General features: G+C 44.8%; 1 protein-coding gene across 2 annotated transcripts in view; it reads left to right on the forward strand.

Moving 5' to 3' along the window:
* The window catches only part of MYLK (myosin light chain kinase), a 192,930-nt gene that overhangs the window by 52,595 nt on the left and 126,169 nt on the right, over nt 1–14,166 (forward strand). For both annotated transcript variants that reach the window (XM_007449687.1, XM_007449688.1), the window contains one exon: nt 3,009–3,216. In XM_007449687.1, the coding sequence (XP_007449749.1) occupies nt 3,009–3,216 (208 nt within the window). The remainder of the gene's footprint in view (nt 1–3,008; nt 3,217–14,166) is intronic.

The following is a 14,166-nucleotide window of genomic DNA, read 5'->3' on the forward strand; positions in this document are numbered from 1 at the left end:
TTCCCTACCCAGGAGCCCAGGATAGTGGGCCGGCAATAAAAATGAGTTTACTTGAAGTTGAGTAATTTTTTTTCTTTTTTGGGGTACTTGGGCCTCTCACTGTTGTCGCCCCTCCCATCGTGGAGCACAGGCTCCAGATGCGCAGGCTCAGCGGCCACGGCTCACGGGCCCAGCCTCTCCGCGGCATGTGGGATCTTCCCGGACCGGGGCACGAACCCGTGTCCCCTGCATCGGCAGGCGGACTCTCAACCGCTGCGCCACCAGGGAAGCCCGAAGTTTAGTAATTTTTAGGTAATGCTAGGTAGTGGCTGAACAAGTTTTTCCATATTGGGAGGATAAGAATTGGAGCTGAAAATCATTCAGACCTTGGAACGGAAAAAGGTCATAGAAATTCCTGCCTTTGCTTCAGATGCAGGGTGTACGAAAGTCCATTGCAAACCACAGCTTTCTAAGTGGTACCAATTTCAGCATGTTTAAAAATCCCTGGATATTTTCATAGATAAGGGTGTTGCAAAGGTGGATCTGTTGGTGTGGGGTGGAGGGGAATGTATGTGTATGTAGAAAATGAGAGGGACTTCCCTGGTGGTGCAATGGTTAGGAACCCACCCTCCCACACAGGGGACTTGGGTTCGATCCCTGGGCAGGGAACTAGATCTCGCATGCTGCAACTAAGGAGCACACATGCCGCAACTAAGACCTGGTGCAACCAAGGTAAATTAAATAAATAAAAATTGAAAATGAGAGGAAAACGGAAAGGGAAAGAGCCTCAGGCCCTGGCGGCCACAGAGTTGGCACCGCTGCAGGGGGCCAGCGTACTCGCTGGTGGAATGCTAAGGACGCCTTTGGTGAAGTTAATGATTCATCTCCTCCCAGTCCCAGGGTTCTGCACTGCGTTTCTCTGACGCTGGCAGAAGGCCGCCTGATCATCTGGAGGTGAGGCTGGCTCTGCCTGGCAGGATGAAGGAGAATATGATGATTCGCAGATTCACTATATGGCCAGACTCCCAAGGGGCCTCCTTCTGTAGGAAAGAGTTTCTTTCCTTGGTTGTTTGCTGAAAATATGCTTTCACAGAGAGAAAGAATGCTTTAACAGAGTGATTTTCTGATATTCCTTGGCGTGAACCTTTGTGCCAAGATAGTGCCACAAGGTGATGTGTTTTATACAGATATGTGGCATTTGCTACCTTCAAACATGCATAATGTTTTCTGTGTACCACTTTTATTTCCATTTCTAGGTTTAAGTACCCTGAGGGGCTCCACAGATTAATGAATGGTTGTGCTATACATTCATCATACAGGCACACGAATATAAAAGGAACACATATTTTCATCTAATTTTTTTCTGTTTTACAAAGGTCAGGGGTGTTATTTGCAGGAATATCAGAAAATGATAGTTAAGTAAAAGGAAAAGAGAGACCTAGAGGCAATCGCTGTTAACACGTTGTTTCATATTGTAGTAGGCATTATAATATGCATGTAGTCCCCTTCAACAGCATCACCCTGAGACAGGATACGTGCTTGGTGAGGCTGCAATGGCGAGGCGTGACGGCACAGCCACCCCCCCTCCCCTTTCTCCCGCGTGCTGATAAAGCATCCTCTCTGACCTTGCTGGGGTGTATAGGAGGATTACTGCTGTAGGTCACTGAAAGCTTTCTTTGTAAATGTAATTTGGGGTCATCCAGGGAATTTTGGGTTGGCTTCATCTGTATCTATGCTCTCTTGTCTTGGAGTGGATCCGTGGATAAAAGCTACTGTTACAACCTATTTGTAACGCCAACAGTTTCTTTCTCAGGAGGTTTCTGTGATGTCTTCTGTGCATTTCCAGTGCTAAAATCCCCCAGTTCGGGTCCCAGGCTGTGCATTGAAGGGCCAGTCTGAGCCCTGCTCCTCCGAAGATGAGTCCCTACCAAAGGGCCTGTTGAGTTTCAGGGGGTTCAGCGCCCTTGGGGAACTTTCTCTGAGACTCAAGGTGATTTCTTGGAATTTGTCTCTCTCTGCATTTTCCCGTCTTTGGGGAAGTATCTTCTCTCTGAACAAGTTGCTGTGAGGCTCAGATATGCTAAGTATTTAGAAAAGTGCTTAACACTTAGCACGCAACAGATGTTAGCTGCTAACTGTTTGTAGAGAAAGAGTGGTCTAGGGCAGCACCGCCTGATAGAAACATCAAGCAAGGCATGTATGTAGCTGTACCTTTCCTAGTAGCCACATTAAAAAAGTAAAGAGAAACAAGTGAAATTAGTTTTAACAATATATTTTATTTAACCCAGTATCTCAAAATGACTATCTTTTCAATATGTAATCAGTATTTTAAAATTATCAAGGTAGTTCACATTCTCTTTTCATACTAACTCTTCAAAACCCCACGTATAATTTACATTTACAGTGCAGTTACAGTGCAACTCAGGATCAGCCACGTTTCAAGCGCTCAGTTGCCACGCGTGGCTAGTGGCTGCCATACTGGGCAGCTCAGATCTAGAACCTTGCTACCCAAGGTGAGTTCTAGGGACCAGCAGCCTCAGCATCATCTGAGAGCTTGTCTGAACTGCAGAATCTCAGGCCCACCCCAAACGTATAGAAGCAGAATCTGCATTTTTAACAAGTGATTCACGTTAGAGTAGGTAGCACTGCTCTAGAATCCCCATGCTCAGTCCCCACACACTGGGGTTCTCATTTAATTGGTCCAGGGTTGGACCTGGGCACTAGTATTGCTTTAAATCTCCCCCTGGTGATTCTAATCATGCATCCAGGCTTGAGAGACACTTGTGTGGTGGGCTGTGGAGCCAGGATGCCTGGCTCGGCTACTTGCTACCTTCAAGACCTCAAGAAATCTACCAAAACCCTGCGTCTCAATCTCCTCATCTCCAAAATGGAGATGAAAATAGTATTGGTTGCAGGGGATGTTATGAGGATTAAAAGAGTCAATACATGTAAAGCACCCAGAACAATACCTGCCACATAGGAAGTCCTCTTTATGTACAAGCTCTCACCCTTTCTTCTTTTCCTTGAAGGTCCGGGGTTACCCAGAGCCCCAAGTGACATGGCACAGAAACGGGCAACCCATTGCCGGTGGGGGCCGCTTCCTGCTGGATTGTGGTACCCGGGGGACTTTCAGCCTTGTGATTCATGCTGTCCGTGAGGAGGACAAGGGAAAGTATACCTGTGAAGCCACCAATGGTAGTGGTGCCCGCCAGGTGACAGTGGAGTTGACGGTAGAAGGTGAGTCCCAAGAGGTGAAAGTCCTGGGGAGAAATGAGCCATCAGTTTCCCCAATGCCTGCAGCTCCTGCCTCAGCCCTCTCTCGGGAGAGGGACTCACAAGAGAAAGCATCCCAATCCCGGAACTCAGGACCTGTTAGTCTGATGGGGGCAATGTGGTCCCTGGAACAAGGGAGGCATCCCAGGAGACAATGTCAGACTGCACATCACCTCCCTTTCTGCTCCAGCCTTCCCCTCGCTTCCCCTCACACTGAGACTGGTACCAGACTCCTCATCATGGCCTTACAAAGTGCATCCCGCTCCTGCCTGGCTCTCCAGACCCTTCTCCTACCACTCCTCGCCCTGCTCGCTCCACTGTGGTCACACTGGCCCTCTGCTTGTCCTTGAGCAAAGCCTCAGGGCCTTCACCCGACTGTTCCCTGTGTAAAGAAGAGCTCTTTCTGCAGCCCGGCCCCTGACTCGGCCCCTCACTTCCTTCAGGTCTCTGCTCGGACGTCCCCTCCTTAGAGAACCCTCTCTGACCACCTCATCCCCTGGACTCTCCATCCTCTCACTCCACCTGAAATTTTTCTCCTAGGACTGTCACTGCCTCCCATTTGATTATCTCCCCCAGGCCCCACCTCTAACTGGAAGCTCTAGGACAAGAAGGACTTTATCTTGTTTACTGCTGTTATCTCCAGCATCTAGAAAACTTCCTGGCACATGCTAGATACTGAACTATTTAGAGAATGAGCAATGTTTATTATCATCATTATAAAGTAGTACATGCCCATCATAAAAAACTTTGTAAAACTCAGAAAAATATATAGGAGATAAACATACAAGTGTGTTAACACCAATAAGTTATTTTGCCTTCTTTTTCCTTTGTACTTAAATAAAATTCTGTTAAGCTTATTAACTTTAAAAATTCCAGGAAAACATTTGACCATAAGTAAAACTGTTCCTTTTGCTGCCGGTGTATCTCGCACAAGTTGAAGGCACTCCACTGGTGAGAACATTGCCAGTTCAGGCCACTGGCTGCTGCTTAAAACCCTGATGTCTAAAAGGACATGTGGGTTCGTCAGACCCTCAGAAATACGGCAAGGTTCCCTCCACCCTTCCAGGCCTTTCTAAGGGCTTATAAACCAGAGGGTCAGACTCATTTCTCCTCTCTCAGAAAACAGTCCTCCCAACCTGGTTTTCAGGGGGCACTGTGTGCCAGAGAAGGTTCCAGAAGGGGGCGAGGTGTACCTCGGCCAGTGTTTTTCTTGTTTGCTTGCATCATGAAAGGACAGACAGGCTGTTTCACAGAATAGAATATGCATAGTTTGGATACTTTCCCCAAATTCTTTAACTGAGTGACTCATTCCTTTTTAATGGCCTTCAAGTACCTGTGGGCTGGGGCATTGCACATGGAAGGTGGCCCCTGGTCACTCTCTGAATGACCCTCATCTCGGCCAGTTCTGATGCTGTGCTTTCCCCTACAGTATACACTTTTCAATGCCCAAACTTTGAGTTGAGGCCCACAAATAAAAATTACTTTATCCCCTTGTATTAGCCAGCCCAGGCTGCCAGTACCAAATACCACAGACTGCATGGCTTAAATAACAGAAGTGAATTTTCTCACAGTTCTGGAAGCTGGAAGTTCAAGATCAGTCCAGCAGGATTTGGTTTCTGGTGAAGGCTCTTTTCCTGGCTTGCAGAGAACCGCCTTCTTGCTGTGTCCTCACATGGTGGAGAGAGGGAACTCTCGTGTCTCTTCTTCTCCTAAGGGCCCCACCCCTAGGACCTCACTGAACCTTTGTCACCTCCTCACAGGCCCTGTCTTCAAATACAGTGACACTGTGTGGGGTGAGGGCTTCAACATATGAATTTGGGTGGGGACACAAAAATGTAGTCTACAACACCCCTTTTCTGATTTTCTATTTGGAGCTGGGGAAACGGGGAATCAGAGGTTCAAGGTTCTGGTCCCAACTTTTGCCGGTCAATGTGCGACTTTAAACTCTGGATCTCTGTTTCTGTAGAATAAAGGGTTTGAATTCAGTGGTCCCTACAACCTGGGCTAGCCCTTGTTTTCTGTGATCCATTGTAAAGGAATGGAGTGGGTTAGGAGTACAGGAGAGCTGTATAAAACCCAGGTCGTATGAAACGTTTTTTTTTTTTTAGTTCCCATCAGTGAGGACATTAGATCTGATGTCTCAACTAAGCAGGAAAATTTTTATTAGGTCATGGTACTCAGGGCAGAGGAAAAGAAAGAAGGCAGGAGAACTATAGCAAATGAGAGAAGGCTAAGGCTCTCGGCCCTGCGCCCTCCCCTTTGGTTTCAATTTGAGGAGATCATCGAAGATGCTTTATGCCTTCTAACCCTAGGAGGTAGAGAATGACCTAAAGGCTGCAGTACCTTTAAATGTGAATGGCCCTGTATACTTTCTGCTTCTGCATCAAAGGCCAGTTTCAGCCTATGTGTGGTTTGGGACTACCCCATAGACCATAGCCCTGGAAGGATCCACTCTGGTCTCTTATGCCGTGGATAAGTTGTTGACGGTGCCAGGCTAGCCCAAACCCTTACAAAGGGAATCCAGCAGCCCTCCTGCTTCTCGCCAGCTCTCTGTGCTTTGCTTCTTAGTTATGCTTCTTATTCGGAAAGAGCAGAGCTTCAGGAATTAAGAGTATGACTCATATATGGAGCCTTTTGACCCCCTAATGGTCAAGTTTAGAAGGCAGTGTTATCCAATGATCTTGGATTTTAGCTCCACTAATTTCGAACTATGGGGAAATTAACCTTTCCTGAACCTTATTTCCTTTTCCGTAAACTGATGCTAATGGCTGCCCCACGGGTTGTGTAAAGATCAGTGCAGCACTGGCAAATAGTAGGCACTCAATAAATGGTACCCTTGTGATGTTCAAACGTGGCATTAATATCCTGAGAACTACTTGCAGAGGGAAATCCTTGTGTGAACAGAGGAGAAAGCTGTCTCCTCTGATTTCCCTTGGTAACCGGGGCCAAGAAGCATGCACTCTCCTTCTTGAGGGCAAGCATCTTCATGACAGGACCATTCATGACCTTGCGCAGCCCTAGTCTGAGCCCTGGAAAGGCTTTGTGTAGCCAGCCCTGACACTCACCTACCTCCAGAGGACTGGTCACAGAGGCTTGGTGCAGAGCAGGGAAGAGACGTGGTACCTGCTTTCTGGGAGCTTTCTGTATAACGTAGGGGCCACAGCCTGTTCTCTAGCCCCACACTGTTCAGAGAAATACAGTTGACCCTTGAACTATATGAGTTTGAACCTCGCAGGTTCACTGTTATGGGGATTTTTTTAAATAGTAAATACCACAGTATTATACAGTCTGAGGTTGGTTGAATCTGCAATGTGGAACCGCAGACACAGAGGAACGACGAACACGCAGACTCTAAGTCATACATGGATTTTCAACTGCGGGCAGGGTGGGCACCCCGACCCCCTCATTGTTAAAGGGTCAACTGTATAATGTGAGCCACATGTGTCATCTCAAGTTTTCTAGTAGCCACATTTTTTTTTAAGTTGAAATCGATTTTAATAAAATACTTTAACTTAACCCAGTATATCCAAGATACTATCATTTCAACATATAAAAATTATTTCTGAGATATTTTACATTCTTCAACATTTGCAGCATATTTTACATGGTAACACATCTCAATTCAGACCAGCCGTATTTCAAGAGCTCAACAACTACAGGTGACTAATGCCTACTGTACTGGACAGCACAGCTCTAGAAGCTTGAATAGGGATAAACAAGGCTTACACGGAGAAAAAAGAGAAGCCCACGTGTAGGAACAAGGTGGCAGGTTGTCCTGGGCAATCACATCCACAGAGTGAACCTAGGGCGTGGGGTGGATTGAGGGGTGGGGCTGAAATGAGAGATTTACCCGAGACGTGGTGGTCTGACTTTGAGAAGGTCCTTTGTGTTTCAGGGACCAGAGAGTCACTTAAGTCATTTCAAGTAATAGAGGGTTAATTTTAAGGCCATGGGCTCAGGAACCCGGGGAGAGCCAAACTGGAGGCCCAGAGGTGATCCAGGCCTCAGGACAGCTCATACTCACCTTATAGGCTTGTTTAATGCAAATGCGAGGGCACCCAAATCACCTGGGGGAATCTTGTTAAAATGCAGATTCTGGTTCTGTAGCCCTACAGTAGGGCCCAAGTGTCTGCACTTCTAACCAGCCCCTGGATGATGCCCGTGCTGCTGGTCCACAGGTCACACTTTTAGTAGCAAGGAAGGATTCAGCTACAGATGTGATATATTTTTCCTAGTACAAATGATCCTCAAATGTGAGCATTTGGGCAAGTGGTTGCCCTTTTTTAAGACCCATGGTCACAGCAAGAGTCCTTCGGGTGACCATTTATCCCAGCACGCCTGCTCTACCAATGTAATTCTAAATAGAGCCTCCTTTGACTTTCAAGAGTCCCGGTTTGGATAATAAATTGCATGGTTACCCTAGTCATGATCAACATGTCTGGTGCAGTGGGCAGTGAGTAAAGCTTTAAAGATGATGTTGAGAAATAAGGGCTTGTTCTAGGGGAAGAGGAGTAGCAAGAGAGTGGAGAGCGATAGTTTCAGAGGAAGTGGATAAAGTTTATTTTCATCTCTGAAAAATAAATTCCAAGCCATTAACGACTCCGCCTAAGAGTGCAATGAACAACTGAAAAAATAACTTTAAAAATAGTGAATATGTATTCGCTGGGGAATAGATTCGGCCAGGGGCTCCTTCCTCTTGGGAGTTTTCTTTGAAGTGAATAAATGGAGGTGGGGGATAGGCAAAGAGCTGTTTCCTCCCTCCTTTCTGCATCCAGCCTTGACCATCACTCTTTCTTCTCTATTAAGTACACTATCCTTCCTCCACCTCCATTCCTGGGTGATTCTTCCCCCAGCTCCCTCCCCTGTAGGTGATAGGTTCTGAGGCTGCCACTTTTGTCTCTGTGGAAAAGCAAAGACATGTCCCCTCATCTTGGAATGTCTCACACAAGCAAAGAGTGCATCCCTCTATCCATTGCCTCGTTCACCACTCTGTTTCTCTCTGTGTCAGGCCCAATTCAGACAGGCTTTCTGCCCCCTTGGAGTTTACTTCCAATGGGGAGAGACTATAAATAGGTAACAAATATCACGTTTGCAGTAGAATTAAGTGCTCCCTGACCATGTGAGCGGAAGAGAGCCAGGTGGCAGGCCACCTAGAATGTGGCGGCAGAAAGGAGAGTGACCCCATGTCATGGGATTTAAGGGAGAAGACTGGCCTTAGTGACCGCTAGCCAAGCTATTCTGGTGCTGCTGGCACCAGCATTCTCTGGTGATTTTGAATTTGTAGGAAATGCTCCTGCGCCATGTCTTTAGCTACTACCCTTTTCCAGGGTCAGACTTCTCAGATCCCTTTTATTTTCACATTGGATTGGATTGATGACATTATATATTTGGACCCATGTCTATTTACAATGGCTGAGTTTTAAATTATTGTATTCCTCAAGAATGTCTTTTGTGATTCTCCTTTTGTTTTGTTGTTCTCTTCTTTTGTACTGTCTTCTTTTACCTAAATTTTCTACCTTCTTAAAGACCTGTAATTATATTTCCCATTTGTATTCTTTATAAACTCTTTTCAGTCTGTTATACTCCCTGATGGCTCTGCTTTCTGTAGGGGCATATGCCCTATTTTTTTTCTTACCCAGTCAGAATATTAAAATGTTCTGAGTTCTTGTCCTTTTCTGTCTCATCAAAGGGAAAAATATAAATATGGTAGAGATAAAGATTATTCTTTTTGCCCCTCCATTCTCTTTGCTGTGAAACAGTTGTGTGTCAAGACTGCCTCACTTATTTGCGACACGGAAGAGTTAGATGACAAATGGCTTGGTCCCATTCTGTTCTGGAAGCATATGCCTTCCAAATCTCCCTCTCCCTTCCCTCTGTTGTTTTCACCTTCCAGTTTCACCTTGCCACTTTTTCCCTCCAAAATACACGCCAGTACCCCTGGCTGGCCCAGCCGCCATCTTTTCTTCCCATCTCTAACTCCTCTACCCATTTCTCCCATCTCCACCCCCAGACCTTTCCCAGTTGCTTGTAGTTCTAGCCTCTTCTTCATTCATCAGACTTCACTGCACGTGCGAACTTTGTGCTGGGATCTAAGAGCAGCAAGACTTGGTTATTGCTCTCAAGAGACTGACTTTCTTGACCTCCTATTTCATTGTTACGTTGGAATTAAGCAACAACATCAGGCTGCATTTAGGAAGTGCTGGCTTTGTGCGGTGCCGTGTGGGAGATGAAATGCTCTGTCAGATCCTTTCTGCAAGAACCTGGTTGGTCAGCTAAGACCTAGACACATTAAAAGCTAAGTAAAAGCACAACCCCAAGGCAGCACAGGTTTATTTGCCAGATGATTGGCAATTCTGCTCTGTAAACATAGAGGAGGACGAGACATCTGGAGGCTGAAATGGTCTGTGATATCTTCTTGGAGGAGGAGGGACTTGGCTAGCCCGGACAGAGCGAGTGAGATTTGGATGGCAGATTATGATTCTGATGCTGGGGATAGGAGGAAAGTGGTTAAGAGTTAGGGCCTGGGATGGAGGGTGGGGTGAGTAGACGGGCAGGAGCAGAGACTAGTGGGAAATAAAGCTGAAGGATAGATTGGGAGAAGACTGTGGGAGGTCTGGAGCACGAGGCGAGGCGGTTTTTAGAGTCATATCCGTTCCAGAGTATGAGTGGACGATTCTGCCCTTAATTGTTGCTTTTCCATTTTCCTACGGCATGTAGCTCTCCAGATGAACTGCTGCCCTTAGCCACAGCTTGAGGGACAGAGCTACTATGTGCTTGCTTTGCTTCATGAATCTTTTAAACTTTACCTTTATTTTTCTGAACACATGGGTTTACTACAAGTATTACGATCACAGATTTTTCATGTGTTCCATTAGTCTTTGATACACCATCACTCTGCATGATCCCCAACAAAAATGGGTTGCTTATTAGTACAATGAATTTCTCCAGAACCATGCTTAAAATAACCTTCCCATATGCTGCACTTGCTCACTGGATGGCTTCTGATCAGACACCTGTACAGTAGCCACAGCCAGATGACTCCTACCACATCCGACCGGCAAGTGGGGAGCGGCTCAAACCAGAGGTAAATTTCTCTTTGTTCCCTTCCTGAGAAATTGATACAAAATCAGTCTTTATGACTTAAGTACTGAAGGGAATACCTGCTACTTGGCTTGCTGTTTTGGGAGGGAATCACAGTGGAAAGTGACTCTTGAGAAATGAGCTGGGATGCCTGTGATCCTTGGCCTCACAAAGAAGACTCTAAAGAAAACAGCTATTTTGTCTCTGCAGAGGATCTAAATTCCTCTTCAGACTACTTATTTAAGACAGTTGAGAGATCACTGGCCGCAATTTATTGAACTATTCCCCCCTCCAAAACAAAACTTCGTGTCACTACTCCTTTGAACTCATTGGGTAGGATATATGACTACCTTATCCATCAATGACCAGGAATTAATTTGTCTTCTAAGTGGTGGATATTTTATTTCAACCCCCTGAGGAAGAACTGGTTCTTTAGTGCATCCGTTTCCTGGGGACCCAAAAAGAACTCCTGAAATGTCTACTAGGTGCCCTGGGATAACCTCCTTAGCCTCTATGCAAGGATGTATGGTTGACCCTTGAATAACAGTTTCGAACTGCATGAGTCCACTTATATATGGATTTTTTTTTTCAATAAATAGAGTACCTGTATTTTCATTTTACAGATATTTAAATTAACTTAGTGTGGGAGGAAGTTTGTGTTCAATTAGAGATCACAATATGCAGAATCAAAAGAACTAGGGTTTGAGTCCTGATTCTGCAGAACAGCTTCAGCTTCCTGCCCTTGGGTGAGTCATGTATCAATTCCTTCATTTTTGAGGCAGAGATAGAGTACGTGGATTTTTCCACTGCACAGGGTTGGCAGCCCTAACCACCGTGTTCTTCAGGGGTCAACTGTACTTGTTACTGAGTGTCATAGTGTAAGAATAATGTACATATGTACGTTGCAGTGAACGTGGACTGTGGCAGTGACCTCCAAAGCTCCCTGCCTGAGTGAAGGCTGTAGAGTGAACTGTTTATATAGGGTGAGGCCCCCATTTATACAGTGACAGGCAGCCCCTGGCAGAGGTGCATTAACATTTATGGTTAGGGCTTTAGTGCCCTCTGGAAGACACAGCTGAAAACTTGACAGGTGATAACCCAAACCTCCTTTGGAAGCAGGGCAGCCCAGCCACCTCGTCATCCTCAAGTGCTCCCTCCCTCCCCTTCCCTGGTCAGTCACCAGATCCTGCTGTGCCAGTTCTCATTTGTCCCCACTGCCACCATGTGGTCCTATCCACTCTGTCCTGTTGCACAGATTTCCAAATGGTCTCCCCAGTTCTACCCATACCCCACTCTAATCTCCACATTGCTGCTAAAAATATCTTTCAAAGAATTCAGATGGGATTTTATCATTCCCTCCCTTTGAATCCTCCAATGACCCACCTTTAAACTGAAACTCAAGATCTTCAATAGGCCCTGCTCTGGGGTGTCCCCTCCCCCATCTTTGAAGCACTTTGCCTTTCTCTTAAGGCTCAAGTTTTATTCTAGCTTTTATTACACACGTCAGTCTACTTGCTGAAGCTCTAACTAATGCCTTATGCATAATAGGGGCTGAATCAGTGCTTTAGTACAGATGAGGTCTCAAGGATCCCATGTCATACAGCAGAAAATTGTTTTGACACCACACTTACAGTCATTCCCCGCCCCCCATTTTCTCTACTTCAGTGGTCTGTAACTTGTCTTGCTGTGTTATCTTCTTTTAAGGTTTCATTCTTTCTTTGTTATATAATGTCTTCTCTGTTATTTATCCTAACACTACTCTTTCTTTTTACTATACTAATTTTTTCTTTTTTTCTCTTTATTGAGATATAACTGACATATAACATTGCTAACACTACTTTTTATTCTAGCGTCCACCTGTATACCTGTGTTCCTTCATTTCCATGACTACTTGTACAGTGTGATTTTTGATCATTCACCTTCAAATCCAAACATGCATATGAGTCAGTGCAGGCATCTATTTCATTATGTCTTCTAAAGTGCCTGGGCATTTACGTTGAAATAGACATGCTTGAACATCTATTGACGTACAGTATCGAAATATTGAAATTCCATATTGAAATAAACATTATTATACTTGCCTTTCCTTTTGTTTCTCCTTAACATTTTAGTCAGGGCTTTACATTTGTTTTCTTTTTGAAATTATATATATGGATGGTTAGCGGCAAATATTGTTTCAACATGGCACAGGGGACATTGCTAAATACCTGTTATAAAAAGTGGGTATTTGTTCTGATTGAGTGAAGAACCACTATTCTAAGCAGTCCTTAAAATCTGCTTTGAGACACAGACTACTGGAGAACGGACTTGAGAATATGGGGAGGGGGGGAAGGGTGAACTGTGATAGGGCGAGAGAGAGACATGGACATATGTATACTAACAAACGTAAGGTAGATAGCCAGTGGGAAGCAGCCGCATGGCACAGGGATACCGGCTCGGTGCTTTGTGACCCCCTGGAAGGGTGGGATAGGGAGGGTGGGAGGGAGGGAGACGAAGAGGGAAGAGATACGGGAACATATGTATATGTATAACTGATTCACTCTGTTATAAAGCGGAAAGTAACACACCATTGTAAAGCAATTATACCCCAATAAAGATGTTAAAAAAAAAAAAAATCTGCTTTGAAGTTGCCTGCAAGTGGGGTGACTGCTCCCTGGTTTGCCTGGAACAGTCCTGATTTACTCCTGTTGTCCGGGCAGAATTATTAATTATGCCCCTTTCAGTGTCCAGAGTCTCTGTTTGGATGATAAATTATATCATCGCACATTTTTAGAAGTATTTCTTCTTCTTACCATCATGATCACATTATTCCCCTTTCAGCAGCATTCTCTGTGTCCACTCGGTCTTTGACAAAATGTGCCAGTACCTCCACTATTGAGCTTTTCATTCCTAAAACCTGCTAGCATCCTCTCTTACTCATTCTTGAAAAATCTGAGATGACTGTTTAAATACCTTTGGTGCCTCGGCCTTTTTTTCCCCTCTCACTAACTCGATCCTGTCTTCACTAATTCTCTTAACCTACTCTTCTATTTTTGGCATTTCTACCTTAATCCCCTTTCCACTTATTTTTCTACATAGCTTTGCTGTTCTGCCAGATTTTCTTACTTGCACAAAATTAATTTTGCCTTATCTGACAATTTGCAACTTCAAACTTTTGCCTATAAATAGACCCTGTTAGCATTTTAGCCCCAATTCTCTGTTTGCTTTGATGTATGTCTCTGGTGTTGACACACATTAAGATGAGCATTCCTCAATTCCATTTTTAGCTGACTGCTTTATATGTTACCTTTGGATTGTACCATAAACTGGTCTTACTCTCTGATACAGAAGGACCTCCAAACAGCACACTTTTGGTATTCTTTGAGGAAATGCCATATTTTTGCTCTATCTTTTAAGGAGTAAAGGAATTTTAGCCTTTGGATTAAGACATTTAGCTCCCAAGAGTTTTAAAGATTCTTAGTATAATTTTTTTATTGTGATAAAATACATATTACATAAAATTTGCCAGTCTAACCCTTTTAAAGCATGCAACTCAGTGGCATTAAGTACATTCACAATGGTGTGCAGCCATCACCACTGTCTAGCCCCAGAACTTTTCATCACCCCAAACAGAAACCCCACACCCATTGAGCAGTCACTCCACTCCCCGCTCCCCCAGCCCCTGGCAACCACTCAATCTGCCTTCTGTCTCTGTGGATTTGCCGCTTCAGAACATTTCATATAAATGGAATCATACATTTTTTGTGTGTCTGGCTTTTTTCACTTAGCAAAAACTTTCAGGGTTGATCTTTGTTGTAGCATGTATCATTACTTTATTTCTCTGCATGGCTGAAT

The sequence above is a fragment of the Lipotes vexillifer genome, unplaced genomic scaffold (genome assembly GCF_000442215.2).
Source record: "Lipotes vexillifer unplaced genomic scaffold, Lipotes_vexillifer_v1.1 scaffold1378, whole genome shotgun sequence".
In the NCBI taxonomy this organism is placed as follows: Eukaryota; Metazoa; Chordata; class Mammalia; order Artiodactyla; family Lipotidae; genus Lipotes; species Lipotes vexillifer.